Below are 18043 nucleotides of genomic sequence, written 5' to 3' on the forward strand. Positions count from 1 at the left end.
TGATGAATGGGATGGATAGGATAGAGGTGGAGAGACTCTTCCCGCTCAAAAAAGACAGTAGGACTAGGGGGCACAGCCTCAAGATAAAAGGGAGGTGGTTTAGAACGGAGTTGAGGAGGAACTTCTTCACTCAAAGGGTGGTGAATCTCTGGAATTCTCTGCCCGTTGAAGTGGTGGAGGCTGCCTCACTAAATATTTTTAAGAAGCGGGTTGATGGGTTCTTGATAAGAGAGGGGATTAAGGGTTATGGGGAGAGGGCGGGAAAGTGGAACTGAGCCACGACAGATCAGCCATGATCTTATTGAATGGCGGGGCAGGCTCGAAGGGCTAGATGGCCTACTCCTGCTCCTATTTCTTATGTTCTCTACTGCAATCACATCCTTCTAAAATGTGATGACCCAAACTAAGACAGTACTCCAGCTTTTTATAACCAGCCTGCTGTAATAGTCAATGCTTCAGTTAAAAAGACAAGGATCCCATATTCTTCTTAACCAGTTTATCAGTCTGTTCACTGTCTTCAGGGTCCCATGGACATGCACCCCAAGATCCCCCTGGTCCTCTATACCTCCTGGCGTCCTATTGTTCATTGGAGATTCCCTTGCCTTGTTAGTCCTCCCAAAATACATCCCCTCAGACTTTAGGAGTTTACATTACATTTGCCACTGTTCTCTACTCATCAAACAAACCCATCCATATGTAATCTAAGGCTTCCCTCCTGGCTATTTACCACAACACCAATTTTTGGACCATCAGCAAACTTACTCATCGAACCCCCACATTCATGTCCACAGGAAGCTCCGCGCGGCCATTGTCACCAGTCCCGGATTCTGATTGGCTGGAGGACCAGCGCCCATCCGGTCCTCCACACGTTGCCATTGGCCAATCTCCCGCATGTAGACAATGAGGGGGCGGAACCCGAGTCCACATGGGGGGAGGGGTGAGCGGGGCTTCGGCCGCCAGCCTCGCTGGCGCTGGTGTCCAATCCGCAGTGTTTTGCTTCTGTAACCAGTGGTATTGTTGCCAATGGGACACTTGTGTGCTGGGAACGCCCTTCTGAGTCATTGTGACGGCACAACGGAGTCCGGCCTGAATCAACCAATAGCAATCACTCTGCTCCGCGGTGACGTCTCCGGGTTCAGGCGCCCGGACCCGGGAGCCCCGCCCCCACCCATTGTTCCCCAGTCTGGACATTCCACACATTGTCAGTCCAGTCAGATAGACAGATATCTGTCTGGCAGCCTGCATGGAGACTTTCAGCTCTCTGTGTCCAGGACAGGGTGTGGAGATGCTGGCGTTGGACTGGGGTAAACACAGTAAGAAGCCTCACCACACCAGGTTAAAGTGCAACAAGTTTACCCCAATTGCAGGCAAGTCATGGTATATAGATGATCTGGAGGAGGGAACCGAGTGCAGGGTGTCGAAATTTGCTGATGACACCAAGATTGGGGGAACGGCAAATTGTGCGGAGGGTGTGGAGAGTCTGCAGAAGGATCTAGATAGGCTGGGCGAATGGGCCAGGAACTGGCAAATGGAATTTAATGTTGGCAAGTGCGAGGTGGTCCACTTTGGTAGGAAGAATGGTAGGAAGGACTATTACTTACAGGGTGAAAAACTGCAGCAGGCGACGGTGCAGAGGGACCTCGGGGTCCTTGTGCATGAGTCGCAAAAACCCAGCTTGCAGGTGCAGCAGGTGGTCAGGAAGGCGAATGGGATGCTGGCCTTCATAGCGAGGGGGATTGAATATAAAAGTAGGGAGGTCTTGCTGCAGCTGTATAGGGCATTGGTGAGGCCGCAGCTGGAGTACTGTGTGCAGTTTTGGTTGCCGTACTTACGCAAAGATATTTTGGCCCTGGAGGGAGTGCAGAGGAGGTTTACTAGGCTGATACCGGAGTTGAGGGGGTTGAGCTATGAGGAGAGGCTGAATAAACTGGGCTTGTACTCGTTAGAGTTTAGAAGAATGAGGGGAGATCTCATTGAGACGTATAAGATGATGAATGGGATGGATAGGATAGAGGTGGAGAGACTCTTCCCGCTCAGAAAGGACAGTAGGACTAGGGGGCACAGCCTCAAGATAAAGGGGGGGGCGGTTTAGAACGGAGTTGAGGAGGAACTTCTTCACTCAAAGGGTGGTGAATCTCTGGAATTCTCTGCCCGTTGAAGTGGTGGAGGCTGCCTCGCTAAATATTTTTAAGACGCGGGTTGATGGGTTTTTGATAAGAGAGGGAATTAAGGGTTATGGGGAGAGGGCGGGAAAGTGGAACTGAGCCACGACAGATCAGCCATGATCTTATTGAATGGCGGGGCAGGCTCGAAGGGCTAGATGGCCTACTCCTGCTCCTATTTCTTATGTTCTTATGTTACAGATAATGTGACATGAACCCAAGATCCCAGTTGAGGCCAGCCTCATGTGTGACTTGCCTGAAATTGCAACATCTCACTTACTGTCCTGACTGCAGACAATGCACATCTCTTTAACCTGTGCCAAATGCTCTCGCCACTCACATTGTCTGCATCTTTAAGACTTGAAAAGCAGGTTAGCTGTAAGGACTCGCATTCTAATCAGTATTCTGTAAACTGCTTGTGCCTCTATATGCCCTTCTCTGATCAGAACTTTCCACACATCCGACGAAGGAACAGTGTTTCCGAAAGCTTGTGGGTTTATTTTTCAAATAAACTGATTGGACTTAAACCTGGTGTTGTGAGACTTTTTACTGTGTTTGTCACCCAGCAATCAGCTGCGGAAGCTTTTCTCATAAGAGAGTGAGCTTTTTCTATTAGTATTCAATACATTTCTTGATGTTTTACGAAGATTCGTTGGCGATGTTTTCACAAAACATGCTGTCAAATCAGCGGTTGGTGTAAAATGCAATCTGTTCCTGACTGTAAGTGAAGTCTGAAAACTTCTTGGATTTGAAGCTTCCAAGTGTTTATGTGACATTCCTGAGTTTCCCGATGTAAGGCAGTGACAACAACAACTGGTATTTACAGATTAAAATGTGCCGAGACCCTTCACAGGGGCTCAGAAAGGTAAGGAGAGATGGAGAAATTCTAATTCACCAAAGGTGTACACATGGGGTTTGTCAAAATTTCCTTTTTAACTAATGTCAAATCCAATGCACTGTTTGGAAGCAAATCCAGGGTTCGGATTAGGGAGAGGTATTAGTTAGAGTGAGGTGTTAGTTAGGATTAGGATTCAGGGTGGAGGTTGGGATCTTGGTTTCGGTGCTGAGAATGCAGACAGAAATTGGGATCCTGTTGTGTTTATATGTGGAGTTCTGCGGGTGGTGGAACCAGGATTAAGAATTCGATAAAAGTTCCAGTACTGCCATGGTGGCACAGTGGTTAGCGCTGCTGCCTCTAATGCCACAGGGACCCAGGTTCAATTCCTGCCTTGGGTTCCTCTCTGTGTTTGCACGTTCTCCGTGTCTGTGTGGGTCCCCACTGGGTGCTCCCACTTCACGTTCGAAAGATATGTGGGTTAGGTTGATTGGCCATGATAAATTGCCCCTAGTATTGGGGGATTAGCAGGGTAATAGGTGGGGTTATGGGAATAGGCCTTGGGTAGGATTGTTGTCAGTGCAGGCTTGATAGGCCAAATGGCCTCCTGCACTGTAGATTCTATGATAGGGTTTATATTGTCTGTTTCAGGAATACACTCACCTATCCAACTGGCTGATAGACCAGCGAACTCACACATGGAAGAGGCCATTCACCTGCTCTGTGTACGGGAAGGAATATACTCACCCGTCTAATCTGCTGACACACCAGCAAATTCTTGTTTCATATGTTTACATGTCTCACAATTTCCTTGAGTTCAGTGTTGTTTTCCCTCAGTCTCAGGTGTAGCAATCAAATTATGGTTTCAACTATAAATAAATGGGTGTACTATTTGTGTCTGTGTCTTTGTGTGTGTCAAGATTATGTGTGAATGCGTGTGTCGACGTTGGGTGGGTGGCGATGTTGGGGGAGTTGGTGTGAGGAGTGTCCGTCTCTATCTCTCTCTGTCTGTGTTGGTTTGAAGAACCCTTTGCTAACTGCTGCCTTTTGTTTTCCTGTATTAGTTTAATCGCTGCAGTGTCTGAGAAATCGGCTTCATCTTTATCTGACGTGGCTTTAAGTTTAACAGCGGGGTTGTGGATTTTATAAATTCTTCCATTTCTACCTCGGTCTGGGTTGAAACTCCCCACGTACGAATATAGGAACATAAATAAGCCATTCAGCCCCTCAAGCCTGTCATTCATTGAGATTGTGGCTGTTCAGTGGCCTAACTCCATATACCTGCCTTTCGCCCATATCCCTTAATACCTTTGCTGGACAAAAATTTATCTATCTCAAGATTTAACAATGGCAATTACTCTAGCATCAATTGCCTTTTGTAGAAGGGAGTTCCAAACCTCTACCACCCTTTCTGTGTAGAAGTGCTTCCTAACATCTCTCGTGAACAGTCTGGCCCTAATTTTTAGACTGTCCCCTAGCCCTAGAATCTCCATGATGTGGAGATGCCGGCGTTGGACTGGGGTAAACACAGTAAGAAGTCTCACAACACCAGGTTAAAGTCCAACAAGTTTATTTGGCAGCAAAATCCACTAGCTTTAGAGTGCTGCTCCTTCATCAGGTGACACACACAGAAATTCACAACATTCTCGATAATTGCCAACTGTGATCCAATGAATTCCTGGAGGTTTTATCACATTTTTTATGTTGCCCCTATCCTCCAACCACTGATCAGTCAACACATCCATTCCATGTTGACTTTCTAGGCCAATTAGAAAGCAAAAAGACTCATCACATTACAGGATAATAATTGATGGTCAAACAAACAACCTTTGTCTGTTGTCAATATTTTAATCTTTGGTAAAGAGAAATATTCAAACAGAAATTACAAAAAAGTACATTTTTTAACATCTGGACAATTTTTCAAGAGATCCAGGTTTGAAGCCCATAGTCCAAAGATACATTGGAATACTGTCTACAGTTCTGGCCACTGTGTTATAGAAAGTCTATTATTGAACTAGAAAGAGTGCAGAAAAGATTGACTAGGATCCTACTGGGACTTGATGGTTTGAGTTATAAGGAGAGGCTGGATTGACTGGGACTTTTTTCCCTGGAGCGTAGAAGGCTGACCTTATTAAATGTCTATATAATAGAGGGGCACAGATCATCTAGACAGACAATATCTATTCCCAAAGATAGGAGAGTCTAAAACTATAGCGCATTGGTTTAAGATGGGAGGGAAGAAATACAAAAGTGCCAAGAGAGGCAACTTTTTCCACACAGAGGGTGGTGAAAGGCTGGAACAAGCTGCCAGAGCTAGTAGTAGAGGCAGGTACAATTTTGTTTTTTAAAAAGCATTTAGACAGTGACATGGGTAAGATGGGTATAGAGGGATATGAGCCAAATGCAGGCAATTGGGATTAGTTTAGGGGTTTTAAAAAAGCAGCATGGTTAAGTTGGGCTGAATGGCCTGTTTCCATGCTGGAAATCTCTATGACTCTGGCTTCTGTCATCAAACCAATTTTGTATCCATTTAGCTACCTCACTCTAGATCCCATGAGATTTAACCTTACACAACAACCTACCATTTGATTCCTTGTCAAAGGCCTTGCTAAAGTCCATGTAGACAACATCAACTGCATTGCTCTCATTTACCTTCTTGGTTACCCCTTCAAAAAACTCAGTCAAATTTGTGAGACATGATTTTCCACTCGCAAAGCTATGCTGACTGTCCTAATCTGTCCTTGTGTCTCTAAATGCTTCTCTGTCGATCCTGTCGCACAAAATACCTTCCAACAACTTACCCACCACACGTGAGGCTCACTAGCCTGTAGTTCCCAGGCTTTTCCCTTTTAAACAAAGGCACAACATTTTTCACCCTCAATCTTCAGGCACCTCACCTGCAACTATCGATGATTCAAATACCTCTGCTAGGGGACCCGCAATTTCCTCCCTAGCCTCCCACAACGTCCTGGGATACACTTCGTTAGGTCCCAGGGATTTATCTACCTTGATGCACTTTAAGTCTTCCAGCATTTCCTTCTCTGTGATATGTACTCTCCTTATTGGGGGTGTTGGGGTGGATGTTTGTAAATCCTCCCCGCCCACCTCCCAGGGTCTCCTTCCTTCCCAGAGATCAGAGTCCTCATTGATTTGAGGCCAAAGTGTAACCTCTTATTTATTATCAGCTGCAAACCAGGGAGCTGACAATGATTCTGAAGGCTTTGCGGATCCACAAAGTGTTTCCAGACCCTCCCAGCCACCGCCTAACGCTGACTCCGCTTCTCCGGGACAAACAAGCGCCAAGGACAGCAATGATACGATGCATGCTCCACATCACAATAAAAAGTCTGACAACACCAGGTTTTAGTCCTATTTATTTGATAATATACTCACAAGCTTTCGAGGGGACTGCCTCTTCGTCAGGTGAATGGAGAGTTCTGGCCTCAGACAGAGCATATAAAGCACAGACAGTTTACAGATTACTGATTAAAATGCGAATCCTTACACCTAACCTGCTGTTCAAGACCTGAAGTGGCTGATAATGTGAGTGGAAGGAGCACTGATCACAGTTTAAAGAGATCTGTATTGTCTCCAGACAGTACAGTAAGTGAGGTTTTGCAAACCCAGGCAAGTCACGGGGGTTACAGATAGTGCGACATGAACCCAAGATCCCTGTTGAGACCGTCCTCATGTGTGCGGAACTTGGCTATCAGTCTCTGCTCAGCGACTCTGCGCTGTCGTGTGTCGTGAAGGCCGCCTTGGAGAATGCTTACCCGAAGGTCAGAGGCTGAATGCCCGTGACCACTGAAGTGTTCGCCAACAGGAAGGGAACAGTCTTGCCTGGTGACTGTCGAGCGATGTTCATTCATCCGTTGTCATTGGGGAGACCATGCAGACGCTACGACAACGGATGAATGAACATCGCTCGACAGTCACCAGGCAAGACTGTTCCCTTCCTGTTGGCGAACACTTCAGTGGTCACGGGCATTCAGCCTCTGACCTTCGGGTAAGCATTCTCCAAGGCGGCCTTCACGACACATGACAGCGCAGAGTCGCTGAGCAGAGACTGATAGCCAAGTTCCGCACACATGAGGACGGTCTCAACAGGGATCTTGGGTTCGTGTCGCACTATCTGTAACCCCCGTGACTTGCCTGGGTTTGCAAAACCTCACTTACTGTACTGTCTGGAGACAATACACATCTCTGTAACCTGTGATCAGTGCTCCTTCCACTCACATTGTCAGCCACTTCAGGTCTTGAACAGCAGGTTAGGTGTAAAGATTTGCATTTTAATCAGTAATCTCTAAACTGTCTGTGCTTTATATGCTCTGTCTGAGGCCAGAACTCTCCATTCACCTGACGAAGAGGGTGTCCCTCGAAAGCTTGTGAGAATATTATCAAATAAATAAATAGGACTAAAACCTGGTGTTGTCAGACTTTTTACTGTGTTTACCCCAGTCCAACGCCGGCATACCCACATCATGACCACATCACAATGCCGGGGGACTGATTGACGGCAGCGCCGGACCAATAGGAACGGGGGCGGGGCTGGAGGACCGAGCGGGAGCGGCTGGTCCTCCAACCAATCGGAGTGAATGAGGGGCGGGGCTGGAGGACTGAATGGGAGCGGCTGGTCCTCCAACCAATCGGTGTGAATGAGGAGCATGCGCAGAGAGGGTAATGGCGGCCGGTGGACTTTTTTTTTCTCTCGGATCCATCATCTGTCAGCGGAAAATCGCGGATCGGAGGGTACGATGGAACCGGAGTGTGGACGGGAAGGTTTCGTAAACAAGCTGTGTCATCTGCAAACTCTCCTTAAAACTCCCCCGTTTGTACCGAGCAGGGCCAAAGATCCCTGAGATTGGGCCGCGTTAACGGCCGTACGGGGGGGGCCATGTGAATCAGGGCGCATGCGTGGCAGCCATCTTTGTAGGGGACAATGTTGTCATTGAGTGGGCGGGGCTTATTCCCCCATTGTTCAGGATGGAGACAACCTGTCCATCAAATTGCATCAACCCTCTGAGTCCCAATGGGACGTCCGAGAATCAGAGAGTGCCTACAGAGCAGAAGAAGGCCATTTGGCCCATTGACTCTACAACAGCTCTCCGACAGAGCATCTTACTCCTGCTCTGTCCCCCTAACCCCATGATGTGGAGATGCCGGCGTTGGACTGGGGTAAACGCAGTAAGAAGTCTCACAACACCAAGTTAAAGTCCAACAGGTTTATTTGGTAGCAAACACCACTAGCTTTTGGAGCGCTGCTCCTTCTCACCTGACGAAGGAGCAGCGCTCCGAAAGCTAGTGGCGTTTGAACATAAGAAATAGGAGCAGGAGTAGGCCATCTCGCCCTTCGAGCCTACCCCGCCATTCAATAAGATCATGGCTGATCTGTCGTGGCTCAGTTCCACCTTCCCGCCCTCTCCCCATAACCCTTAATCCCCTCGCTTATCAAAAACCATCAACCCGCGTCTTAAAAATATTTAGCGAGGCAGCCTCCACCACTTCCAACGGGCAGAGAATTCCAGAGATTCACCACCCTTTGAGTGAAGAAGTTCCTCCTCAACTCCGTTCTAAACCACCTCCCCTTTATCTTGAGGCTGTGCCCCCTAGTCCTACTGTCTTTTTTGAGCGGGAAGAGTCTCTCCACCTCTATCCTATCCATCCCGTTCATCATCTTATACGTCTCAATGAGATCTCCCTTATTTATCTCTTCTTATTTGCTACCAAATAAACTCGTTGGACTTTAACCTTGTCCCATAACCCCATGCAGGGACACCGTCAATCCCCTTAACTTGCACACCTTTGAACACTAAGGGGCAATTTAGAACAAAGAACAAAAACAGCCCGGGAAACAGGCCCTTCGGCCCAACGAGCCCGCGCTGCCATTTTAACATTACCAGACCCCCCCTCCACCCAAGACCCTTATCTATGCTTATGGCATTCCACATTGAGGGAAACTAATTTAGGGACAATTTATTACCTCCAATCAGCCTAATAGCACATCTTTGGGGTGTGGGAGGAAACCGGAGCACCCGGGGAAAACCCACGCAATTTCAGAACAGGCAACACAGTGGTTAGCATTGCTGCCTCACAGTGCTGAGGTTCAGTTCCATTCTTAGGTGAGTGCGCGGAGTTTACACTTTATCCTTATGATAGAGTCGTAGAGGTTTAAGCATGGAAACAGGCCCTTCAGCCTAACTTGTCCATGCTGCCCCTTTTTTAAACCACTAAGCTAATCCCAGTTGCCGATGTTTGGCCCATATCCCCCTATACCCATCTTAACCATGTAACTGTCTAAACACCTTCTAAAAGTCAAAATTGTACCTGCCTCTACTATTACCTCTGGCAGCTTGTTCCAGACACGCACCACCCTCTGTGCGCAAAAAATGCCCCTCTGGACCCTTCTGTATTTCTCCCTTCGCACCTTAAATCTATGCCTTCAAACCAAAACATATGTAGGGGAGTTTTAGAAAAGATATTGACTATCTGGCTGATCTATGCCCCTCGTTATTTAATGGACCTCTACAAGATCACCTCCTCGTGTCTGTGTGGGTTTCCTCCCACACTCCAATGATGTGCAGGTTGGGTGGATTCACCATAATAGATTTCCCCTCGGTGTCTGAAGATTGGATCAGGAATTGGCTAGCAGATAGGAGACAGAGGCTGGTGGTTGATGGTAAATATTCGTCATGGAGTTCGGTTACAAGTGGTGTGCCTCAGGGATCTGTTTTGGGGCCACTGCTGTTTGTAATTTTTATTAATGATCTGGATGAGGGTATAGTTGGCCTCTTCTGTTCTGTTCTGCCTGTTCTGAAGGGCCTGTTCTGCGCTGTAATGTTCTATGTTCTATATTTGTAGGTAAGGGGGATTAGCTATGTTTGTGGTTAGGGTGGGCAGAGAGTCAGTGCAGACTTGATGGGTCTGCACTGTAGGAATACTATGATAAAAGACGTCATGCCCAAACTGAGGGGCTGCTGACGATGCAAGGGCAAAGTGCAACAGGAGCTTAGCATTGACATCCTGAACCAGGCAGCAGGAGGAGAGAATGTTGTGAATTTCTATCCTGGACTGTCAGAGATGGATTTTGGAAACCCCTTTTGTAACGGGCTAAATGAGGAAGATTTAACAGAGGAAACTCAAACCAAGAGAGAACCTTTCTCTTTTGATTTTTTATCTGGGACTGAGAGTGATTGCTTTTGTATACTCATGGGGTGCCAGAAGCAGAGGTCAGTTTTAAGGAGTGTCTTAATGGAGGAATGTAAGATAGAGAGGGTTAGGGAGAAAAATTCCAGAGCCTGTGGCCTTGGCAGCATCAGGCGAGGTCGCACAATACAGAGCAAGTAAATCAGGAATACTGAGGAAGCCAGAATTAGAGGAGTGTAGACATCTCAGAGGTAGAAGAGGGCACTCACAATGTTAAAATGGCGGCACGGGCTTGTTGGGCCGAAGGGCCTGTTTCCTCTGCTGTGTTGTTCTTTGTAACAGTGGAATGGCTGAGAGTTTCAGCAGCAGATGAGCTGAGTCTGGGGTGGATTCGGGAAATGTTACTGAGGTGGAATCCAGTCTTGAAGATGATGCAAAAGTGTGGTTGGGAGTTTGTCTTGGGGTCAACTATCACACCAAAAGTTTGAATAATCCGTTTGAGATTCAGTTTTCAGGGTGATGGATGGTGGCTTAGGAGTGGAGTTTGTAACTGGAGCTTAAGACAGTGGTATCAGTCTTCCCAATATTGCAGTAGAGGAAATTTCTACTCTTACTTACTGCCAGAAGTGTGTGCGCCTTGGAGGAAAACCTGGAGGTGATGGTGTTCACATACCTTGCTACTTTGAGGAGATGATGGTTGAGGGTTTGGGAGATTCTGTTAAAATCTCCTGGTTGATTTGTACAAATAGAAAATCCCTCTCTCTGCTTCTGTTTCCAATCCTCTCTCACTCTTCTCCCCTCATAGAGGATATAGTCCTGTGTAGGCCCAGATGGGGGTCAGCTTCCCTTCCCTGAAGGTGAACCAGTTGGGTTTTTAACAATCCAGCAGTTTCCATGGTCACCTTTTCCTTGTGCAGGCCCCAAAAGTTACCTGATTTATTCAAATTCGCAACCTGTGTTTGTGTTTTGTGCATTTGCTGTCACTTTTTCTGTTTCAAATTAACCTTCAAGGTCTGAAGAGTTGCCCAAGGTATTGGAACTGCGTGTCATCAAGTTTTGAACATGGAAGGAAAAATCACCGTTCATACTGGGGAGAAATTGTACACGTGTTGTGTGTGTGGACGGGGCTTCAGTCAGTCTTCTGGCCTGTCGAGACACAAGCGTATTCACACCGGTGAGAAACCGTGGAAATGTGGGGACTGTGAGGAGGCATTCGGTTACCCGTCTGAGCTGGAAACTCATCGACGCGTTCACACCGGGGAGAGGCCGTTCACCTGCGCTGCGTGCGGGAAGGGATTCACTCGGTCATCAAACTTGCTGACGCACCAGCGAGTTCACGCCGGGGAGAAGCTGTTCACCTGCTCCGTGTGTGGCAAAAGATTCACTGATTCATCCAACCAGCTGAAGCACCAGCGAGTTCACACTGGGGAGAGACCGTTCACCTGCTCTGAGTGCGGGAGAGGATTCACCCATTTATCCACCTTGCTGAGACACCGGCGAGTTCACACTGACAAAAGACCTTTTAAATGTCTGGACTGTGGGAAGTGCTTTAAAAGTACTGGGGAGCTGATGTTCCATCAACGGGTTCACACTGACGAGAGACCTTATAAATGCCTGGAATGTGGGAAGTGCTATAAAAGTTCCTGGGAACTTTTGTCCCATCAGCGTGTTCACACAGACGAGAGACCGTTCAGGTGCTCTCACTGCGGGACTGGGTTCAGGCAATCATCTCAACTGACTGTACACCAGCGAATTCACACTGGGGAGAGGCCGTTCACCTGCTCGGATTGTGGCAAGGGCTTTATGCAGTCATCCACCCACCTGAGACATCAGCGGGTTCACACGAAAGACAGACCTTACAAATGTCCAGACTGTGGGAAGTGCTATAAAAGCTCTGGGGAACTGGTGTCCCACCAACACCTTCACAATGACGAGAGACCATTCAGGTGCTCTCGCTGCGGGGCTGGGTTCAGGCGATCGTCACACCTCACCGTCCACCAGCGCACTCACACCGGGGAGAAACCGTTCTCCTGCTCCAAGTGTGGGAAGGGATTCGTTCAGAAATCTCACTTGTTGAAACACCAACGAGTTCACAAGTAACGGCATTGATTGGATTTTCCGGTTAATCTCATCTACGACTAAACCATCTTCATTATTTCTTTTGTGGTGAATAAACACAGTAAGAAGTCTCACAAAATCAGGTTAAAGTCCAACAGGTTTATTTGTAGCAAATGCCACTAGCTTTCGGAACTGGCTGTTCCTTCGTCAGGTAAGTGGGAGCTCTGACAAAGGAATGGCTAGTTCCAAAAGCTAGTGGTGTTTGCAACAATAAACCTGTTGGACTTTAACCTGGTGCTGTGAGACTTTTTACTGTGTTTACCCCAGTCCAATGCCGGCATCTCCACACAATGTGAATAAACCCCAGACCTGTTACAGTTGTTAATATTGTTGATCAAAGGAAAATAAATCAATTTTGTCTGAAGCTTACAGTGCGGAAAATCTTTTTAATTTCTCTAACTCCTGTTAATTCCTTTTGAAAGGCTCTCCCTCTCCCCTGTCTCCTTCCATCCTCAACTCCAGTAACAAGTGTGAGGTGCTCATGGAGATTCTTTGTCACTAAGATGGAGACAATTTGAGCATCTGCCTCTTCTCTTCCATTGGACCACCGAGCCAGACTGTCTCGGAAGCTCCCCCTCCAAGTCCACCCCCACGTTTCTTCGGTGTCCATCCTATATCTCACTTATGCCCTCTCAGAGCACATATTGTCCATGTTGTATTGACCCTCTTCCCAGTAAACACTGAGCAACTATCTTTCCTGTGTCAGTTGAGTTCTCTATCTCTTTTGGTCCTTGTCCCTCGTCTTCAAATTCACCGTCAACAGCCATCTTCAGAAATCAATCTGTGACTGTGTCACTCTCGCCAACAACTGCTCCATCCCATATCACTTTTGTCTCCAAAGTCTCGGACCTCGGGGTTCCCCCCTCCCCAGGGTCTATCTATGACCCCTCCTATTTCTCATCTACATGCTGCCAACTATGTGACATCATCCAAAAGCACCTTGTTAGTTTTCACATGCACACTGACAATGTCCAGTTCTACCTTTAATAGAGTCCCCACAGTGCGGAAGGAGGCCATTTGGCCCATCAAGTCTGCACCGACTCTGACAGAATTTATTGTGACAGGGTAACTTGACAAAGCTGTGTTTCTTTAAAGCTAATGAGGTCCTCAGTTTATGAATGGAGATGTGGAGAACAGAACAGGAAGTTATCTTGAACGTTTGTAAATTACTAATAGTTAGGAAAATTGCTCAGGTACGCCCCCGTACACGAAAAGCAGGACAAATCCAACCCAACCAATTACTGGTCGATTAGACCTCACTTGCTCATCAGTAAAGTGATGGAAGGGATTATCTGCTCTCAAGTGGCACTTGCTTCAGATGAACGTGCTCACTGATGCTCAGTTTGGGTTCTGCAAGGGTCAGTTGAGTTCCTAACCTCATTACAGCCTTGTTTCAAACATGAACAAAAGAACTGAACTGCATCATTGAGGTGAAAATATCATTTTATATCAGCTGATGTTACTACTGGACACGTCAGATTCCAGGATGGAAGCTAGCTTCATAGATCCTCACTTTTGCTTTTGTTTGGATACCTGGATGAACAGCCAGAGACGACACGAATGATAAACTATTAAACAAAAAAAAATTAGAATGAACTCTTCTTCACCCCAGCAATACAGATTTCTATCATCACACAAGTTACAAACTTTATCTTACACTCAAATATTCTCAGTAAGTTCACAGTCCATGCAAACCAATAGGTGAAATGTGGTCAGACACCCCACACTCCGAAACCTAGTGACAGATGTCACCAAGTACAACTTCTCTGGATTTCTTATCAATTCACCCAGTCATACTGTGAGCCACCTTGTCTCACTGAAACTGTCTCTCACATGAGCATTTCCAATCCTACAGTCTAGAAGAACACACTTTGGAACCTTCTCCCATACGATTCTTGGGTGCCTTCACCAAGGATCCAACTCCAGGATTTCATCTTCTTTCTGTATTCGTCTGGCCCAGATCTCCACCTGCATTCAAGCTTCTAAATAAGTTCTCAGGTACCCAACCACACTAACAGAACACACTTGCTTCACAGGCTGGATTAAAGTGTCAGCAACTTTTTGATCACCTTGGATCCCAAAAAGCTAAAGTTTATTAGTCACAAATAGGCTTACATTAACACTGCAATGAAATTACAATCTGACGCCTGTTCAGGTACACTGAGGGAAAATTTAGCAAGGCCAATTCACCTAATCAGCACATCTTTGGGACTGTGGGAGGAAACCGGAGCACCCGGAGGAAACCCACTCAGATACGGGGATAATGTGCAGACTCTTCACACTCAGTGACTCAAGCTGGGAATTGAACCAGGAAACAGCAGTGTTAACCACTATGCCACTGTGCTGCTAGTATATAGGTACTGCAAGTAATTAGGAAAGCTAATAAAGTGTTATTGTTCATTGTGAGTGGAAATGATTACAAAAGTAGAGAGATTATGTTGCAGTTGTACAAGGAATTGGTGAGACCATATCTGGAATGCTGTGTTCAGTATTGGTCTCCATACATAAAGAAAGATGTAAATGTATTGGAAGCCATGCTGTGGAGATGCTATAGTGTTAAGTTTGGTGCTGATTTTTAATTTTGTTTTCTATAAACAGTAAAGTTTATAAACAAACTTGGAATCTTGTGACATGATACTTCCAGTTAATTACTGGGTGTTTAAATTTCTCTTTAAACATTAACGGTCCCGATTGGGATTGTAACAATACAGAAACTATTTCAAAACAAATCGACAGATAAAAGATATGATTTTTCCTTATTTAGTACAAAGCATTACATTGTCACGCATCCCTCTTCTAGAATCCCCAATAATTTCTTAGTTCTTTTAGTGAAACAATCCAATTATTGATGACTGAAAATGGAACTAATTGTTGCTCCTTCTAAAGCAGGCGGGCTATCACCCGGCAAAGGCTCATTTGAGATTTCTCCCAGAGACCAGTTGATTGGGACGATACCCTCCAAAAATCTGGAGTGAATCTTTTCTCTGAATCGTCCAGGCCAGTGCAGTTATCAACTTGCAGTTTGACTGATCAGCTCAGATTTTCTGCAGCATTTCATCAATCACTGTATGATTCCTTTCACAGAGTCCATCACTGAAAGGACTTTCAGCTGCCGTTTTCATGATCAGAATGTTCATGCTTTCATTCACGTGTCCAAATTTCCCTCCATTACCAGTCAGAATCTTAGCTGGTGTCCCAGGTCCAGTCCCTGTTCATTTCTCCATGACTTGGTCTGGAATCATCCTTTTGTCCTTGCCATGCATTATTGGAGAAAGATTAAATTGGGTTACCATGTCTAGAAAGTGTAGAATGAAAAGATTTCTTTGTCTCATAGTCTTAGATCCATGGCAACTCCCTCATTAAAGTCATGCAACAAGGGAAAAAAACACACTTTCAGTCCGTGATTCTTGTGAAATTTGTAACCAGGTATTTGCAACAGGACTCAAAGAGCATCAGCCCATGGAGGCAAAGTTGTGAGACCAGCCAGTCCGGCAGACAGAAACCCTCTGACCCTCCCCATTGACCAACTGTGAGAATGAACAGAATGCAGTCCTGGATGTAACAGAAAGCAGAAACAATAACAGCAGAATCCAACGCCTGGGATCACTCATGAACATGTTGGTGTCTCAGTAGGCTGGATGACTGACTGAACCTCTTCCCACACACACAGCAGGTGAACGGCCTCTCCCCAGTGTGAACTCGCTGGTGTGTCCGCAGGTGGGATGACTGAGTGAATCCTTCCCCACACTGAGGGCAGGTGAATGGTCTCTCCCCAGTGTGAACTCGCTGGTGTATCCGCAGGCTGGATAAGTCAGTGAATCCCTTCCCACACTGAGAGCAGGTGAATGGTTTCTCCCCGGTGTGAACTCGCTGGTGCGTCCGCAGGTTGGATGACTGAGTGAATCCCTTTCCACACTGAGAGCAGGTGAACGGCCTCTCCCCAGTGTGAACTCGCTGGTGTACCCGCAGATGGGATGACTGAGTGAATCCCTCCCCACACTGAGGGCAGCTGAACGGCCTCTCCCCAGTGTGAACTCGTTTGTGCGTCCGCAGGCTGGAGAAGTGAGTGAATCCCTTCCCACACTGAGAGCAGACGAACGGTTTCTCCCCGGTGTGAACCCGCTGGTGTGTCCTTAAGTCGGATGACAGAGTGAATCCCTTCCCACACTGAGAGCACATGAATGGCCTCTCTCCAGTGTGAATTCGCTGGTGTGTCTGCAGGTGGGATAACCGAGTAAATCCCTTTCCACACTGAGAACACATGAACGGCCTCTCCCCGGTGTGAACTCGCTCATGAGTCTGCAGGTTGGATGATCGAGTGAATCCCTTCCCACACAGAGAGCAGGTGAATGGCCTCTCCCCAGTGTGAACTCGCTGGTGTGCCTGCAGGGTTGAGAACTGAGTGAATCCCTGCCCACACTGAGAGCAGATAAATGGCCTCTCTCCAGTGTGGCTGCGTCGATGAGCTTCCAGCTGAGATGGGACTCTGTATCTCTTCCCACAGTCTGCACATTTCCATGGTTTCTCCATGGGTGCAAGTGTCCTTGTCTCTCTCTTGGGTGAACAATCAGTTGAAGCTTCGTCCGCAGACAGAACACTGGTACAGTCTCTCCCCGCTGTGAATGTTGTGATATTTATTCAGGCTGTGTAACTACTAGTTAAAGCTCTTTAGTCGGTGCACTAGAACACTCTTACTCAAATGTTGCAGTGTGCTGGTGCTTTTTCAGTCACACTACTGTCTGAAATCTTCTCAAACTGACAGATCGGACAACCATTTCTCCTTCTAGAGTCAAAGGATATTCAGGTCCAAAGGAATACGACTCTATCAAATCTAGACGTGATGTTTGAGATTTCGGCCTGTAATTCCTCGTTCAATATCCTGTATAAACAAGTTTACAAAGGTCATCAGTGTCAGTGTAGGATAGAAATTCAGAACAGACAATTCTAGTTTCTATGGAACATTCTTTCCTCTCTCATTCCCCAAAAGCTGTAAATCTCCATCCCACATACTCTCCCTCCATTCTCACTCTGCAATACCTAATATACACCCTCCCTGAAGGTACTGATTGAAGCTGATTGACAGATCCATCCTCACTGCTTCCTGTCCTGGGCACAGATTCCATAACAAATAAGAGCTGAAGTTGGCCATTTGGCCCATCGAGTCTTTTAAACCATTCAATGAGATCATTGACTCATCAGCCTCAGCACTAAACCCATATCCCTTGAGATCTTCAATATCTCTAAACAAATCAAAATCTTGCCTGAAAATACTTGATGACCAAGGCTCCACAGTCCTCAGGAGTTGAGAATTCGAAAACTTCACCACGTCCTTGAGTGAAGAAATCCCTCCACATTTAGCTCTCTCCCCACCTTTTTATCTGTTCCTCATAACTATTGACTCCCACGTCAGTAAAAATCTGCCTAACTCATCCTGGAATATAGTCAATGATTCTCAGCCTGCACTAGTCTCTGTGGAACAGGAATCCAAAAGACAAACAACCCACTGAGGAAACAGACGTTTGGAAATATATCGCATAGCTACAGTACAACATTACAAGTATATGGGTTCTATTTTAAATAAAACTGGATGGGCATTTAAGTAAATAAACTTTCAGGGGAACAGGGATATAGAAAGGTACAAGATTGTTCTACAGAGAGTCAGCATGGACTCGAGTTACCAAATTGACTTCTTCTGTGCTGTAACGACTCTATGACAGGACACATATAATATATAGCACTATATTACAAGACTAGAAACAATACTAAATGTACTTTATTACAGAAC

General features: G+C 46.4%; 2 protein-coding genes across 3 annotated transcripts in view; one reads left to right on the forward strand and one right to left on the reverse strand.

The window, feature by feature from the left end:
- LOC145335580 (uncharacterized) overlaps positions 1–12445 on the forward strand; it is a 31157-nt gene extending 18712 nt beyond the window's left edge. The window contains exon 5 of the mRNA XM_080181387.1: positions 11274–12445. Coding sequence (XP_080037513.1) covers positions 11274–12240 — 967 coding nt within the window. The 3' untranslated portion in view covers positions 12241–12445. The remainder of the gene's footprint in view (positions 1–11273) is intronic.
- The window catches only part of LOC145335553 (uncharacterized), a 51665-nt gene that overhangs the window by 4466 nt on the left and 29156 nt on the right, over positions 1–18043 (reverse strand). The window contains exons 1-2 of one of the 2 annotated variants that reach the window (XM_080181354.1): positions 15866–17131; positions 2112–2118 (exon numbers count right to left, since the gene is read on the reverse strand). In XM_080181354.1, the coding sequence (XP_080037480.1) occupies positions 2112–2118; positions 15866–16788 (930 nt within the window). In that variant the 5' untranslated portion in view covers positions 16789–17131. Of the gene's footprint in view, positions 1–2111; positions 2119–14345; positions 17132–18043 lie in introns of those variants that run through there. The other variant, XM_080181355.1, reaches the window with a different exon arrangement.

This window comes from Carcharhinus amblyrhynchos, unplaced genomic scaffold (assembly GCF_965287045.1).
Source record: "Carcharhinus amblyrhynchos unplaced genomic scaffold, sCarAmb.v2.hapA scaffold_39, whole genome shotgun sequence".
Lineage (NCBI taxonomy): Eukaryota > Metazoa > Chordata > Chondrichthyes > Carcharhiniformes > Carcharhinidae > Carcharhinus > Carcharhinus amblyrhynchos.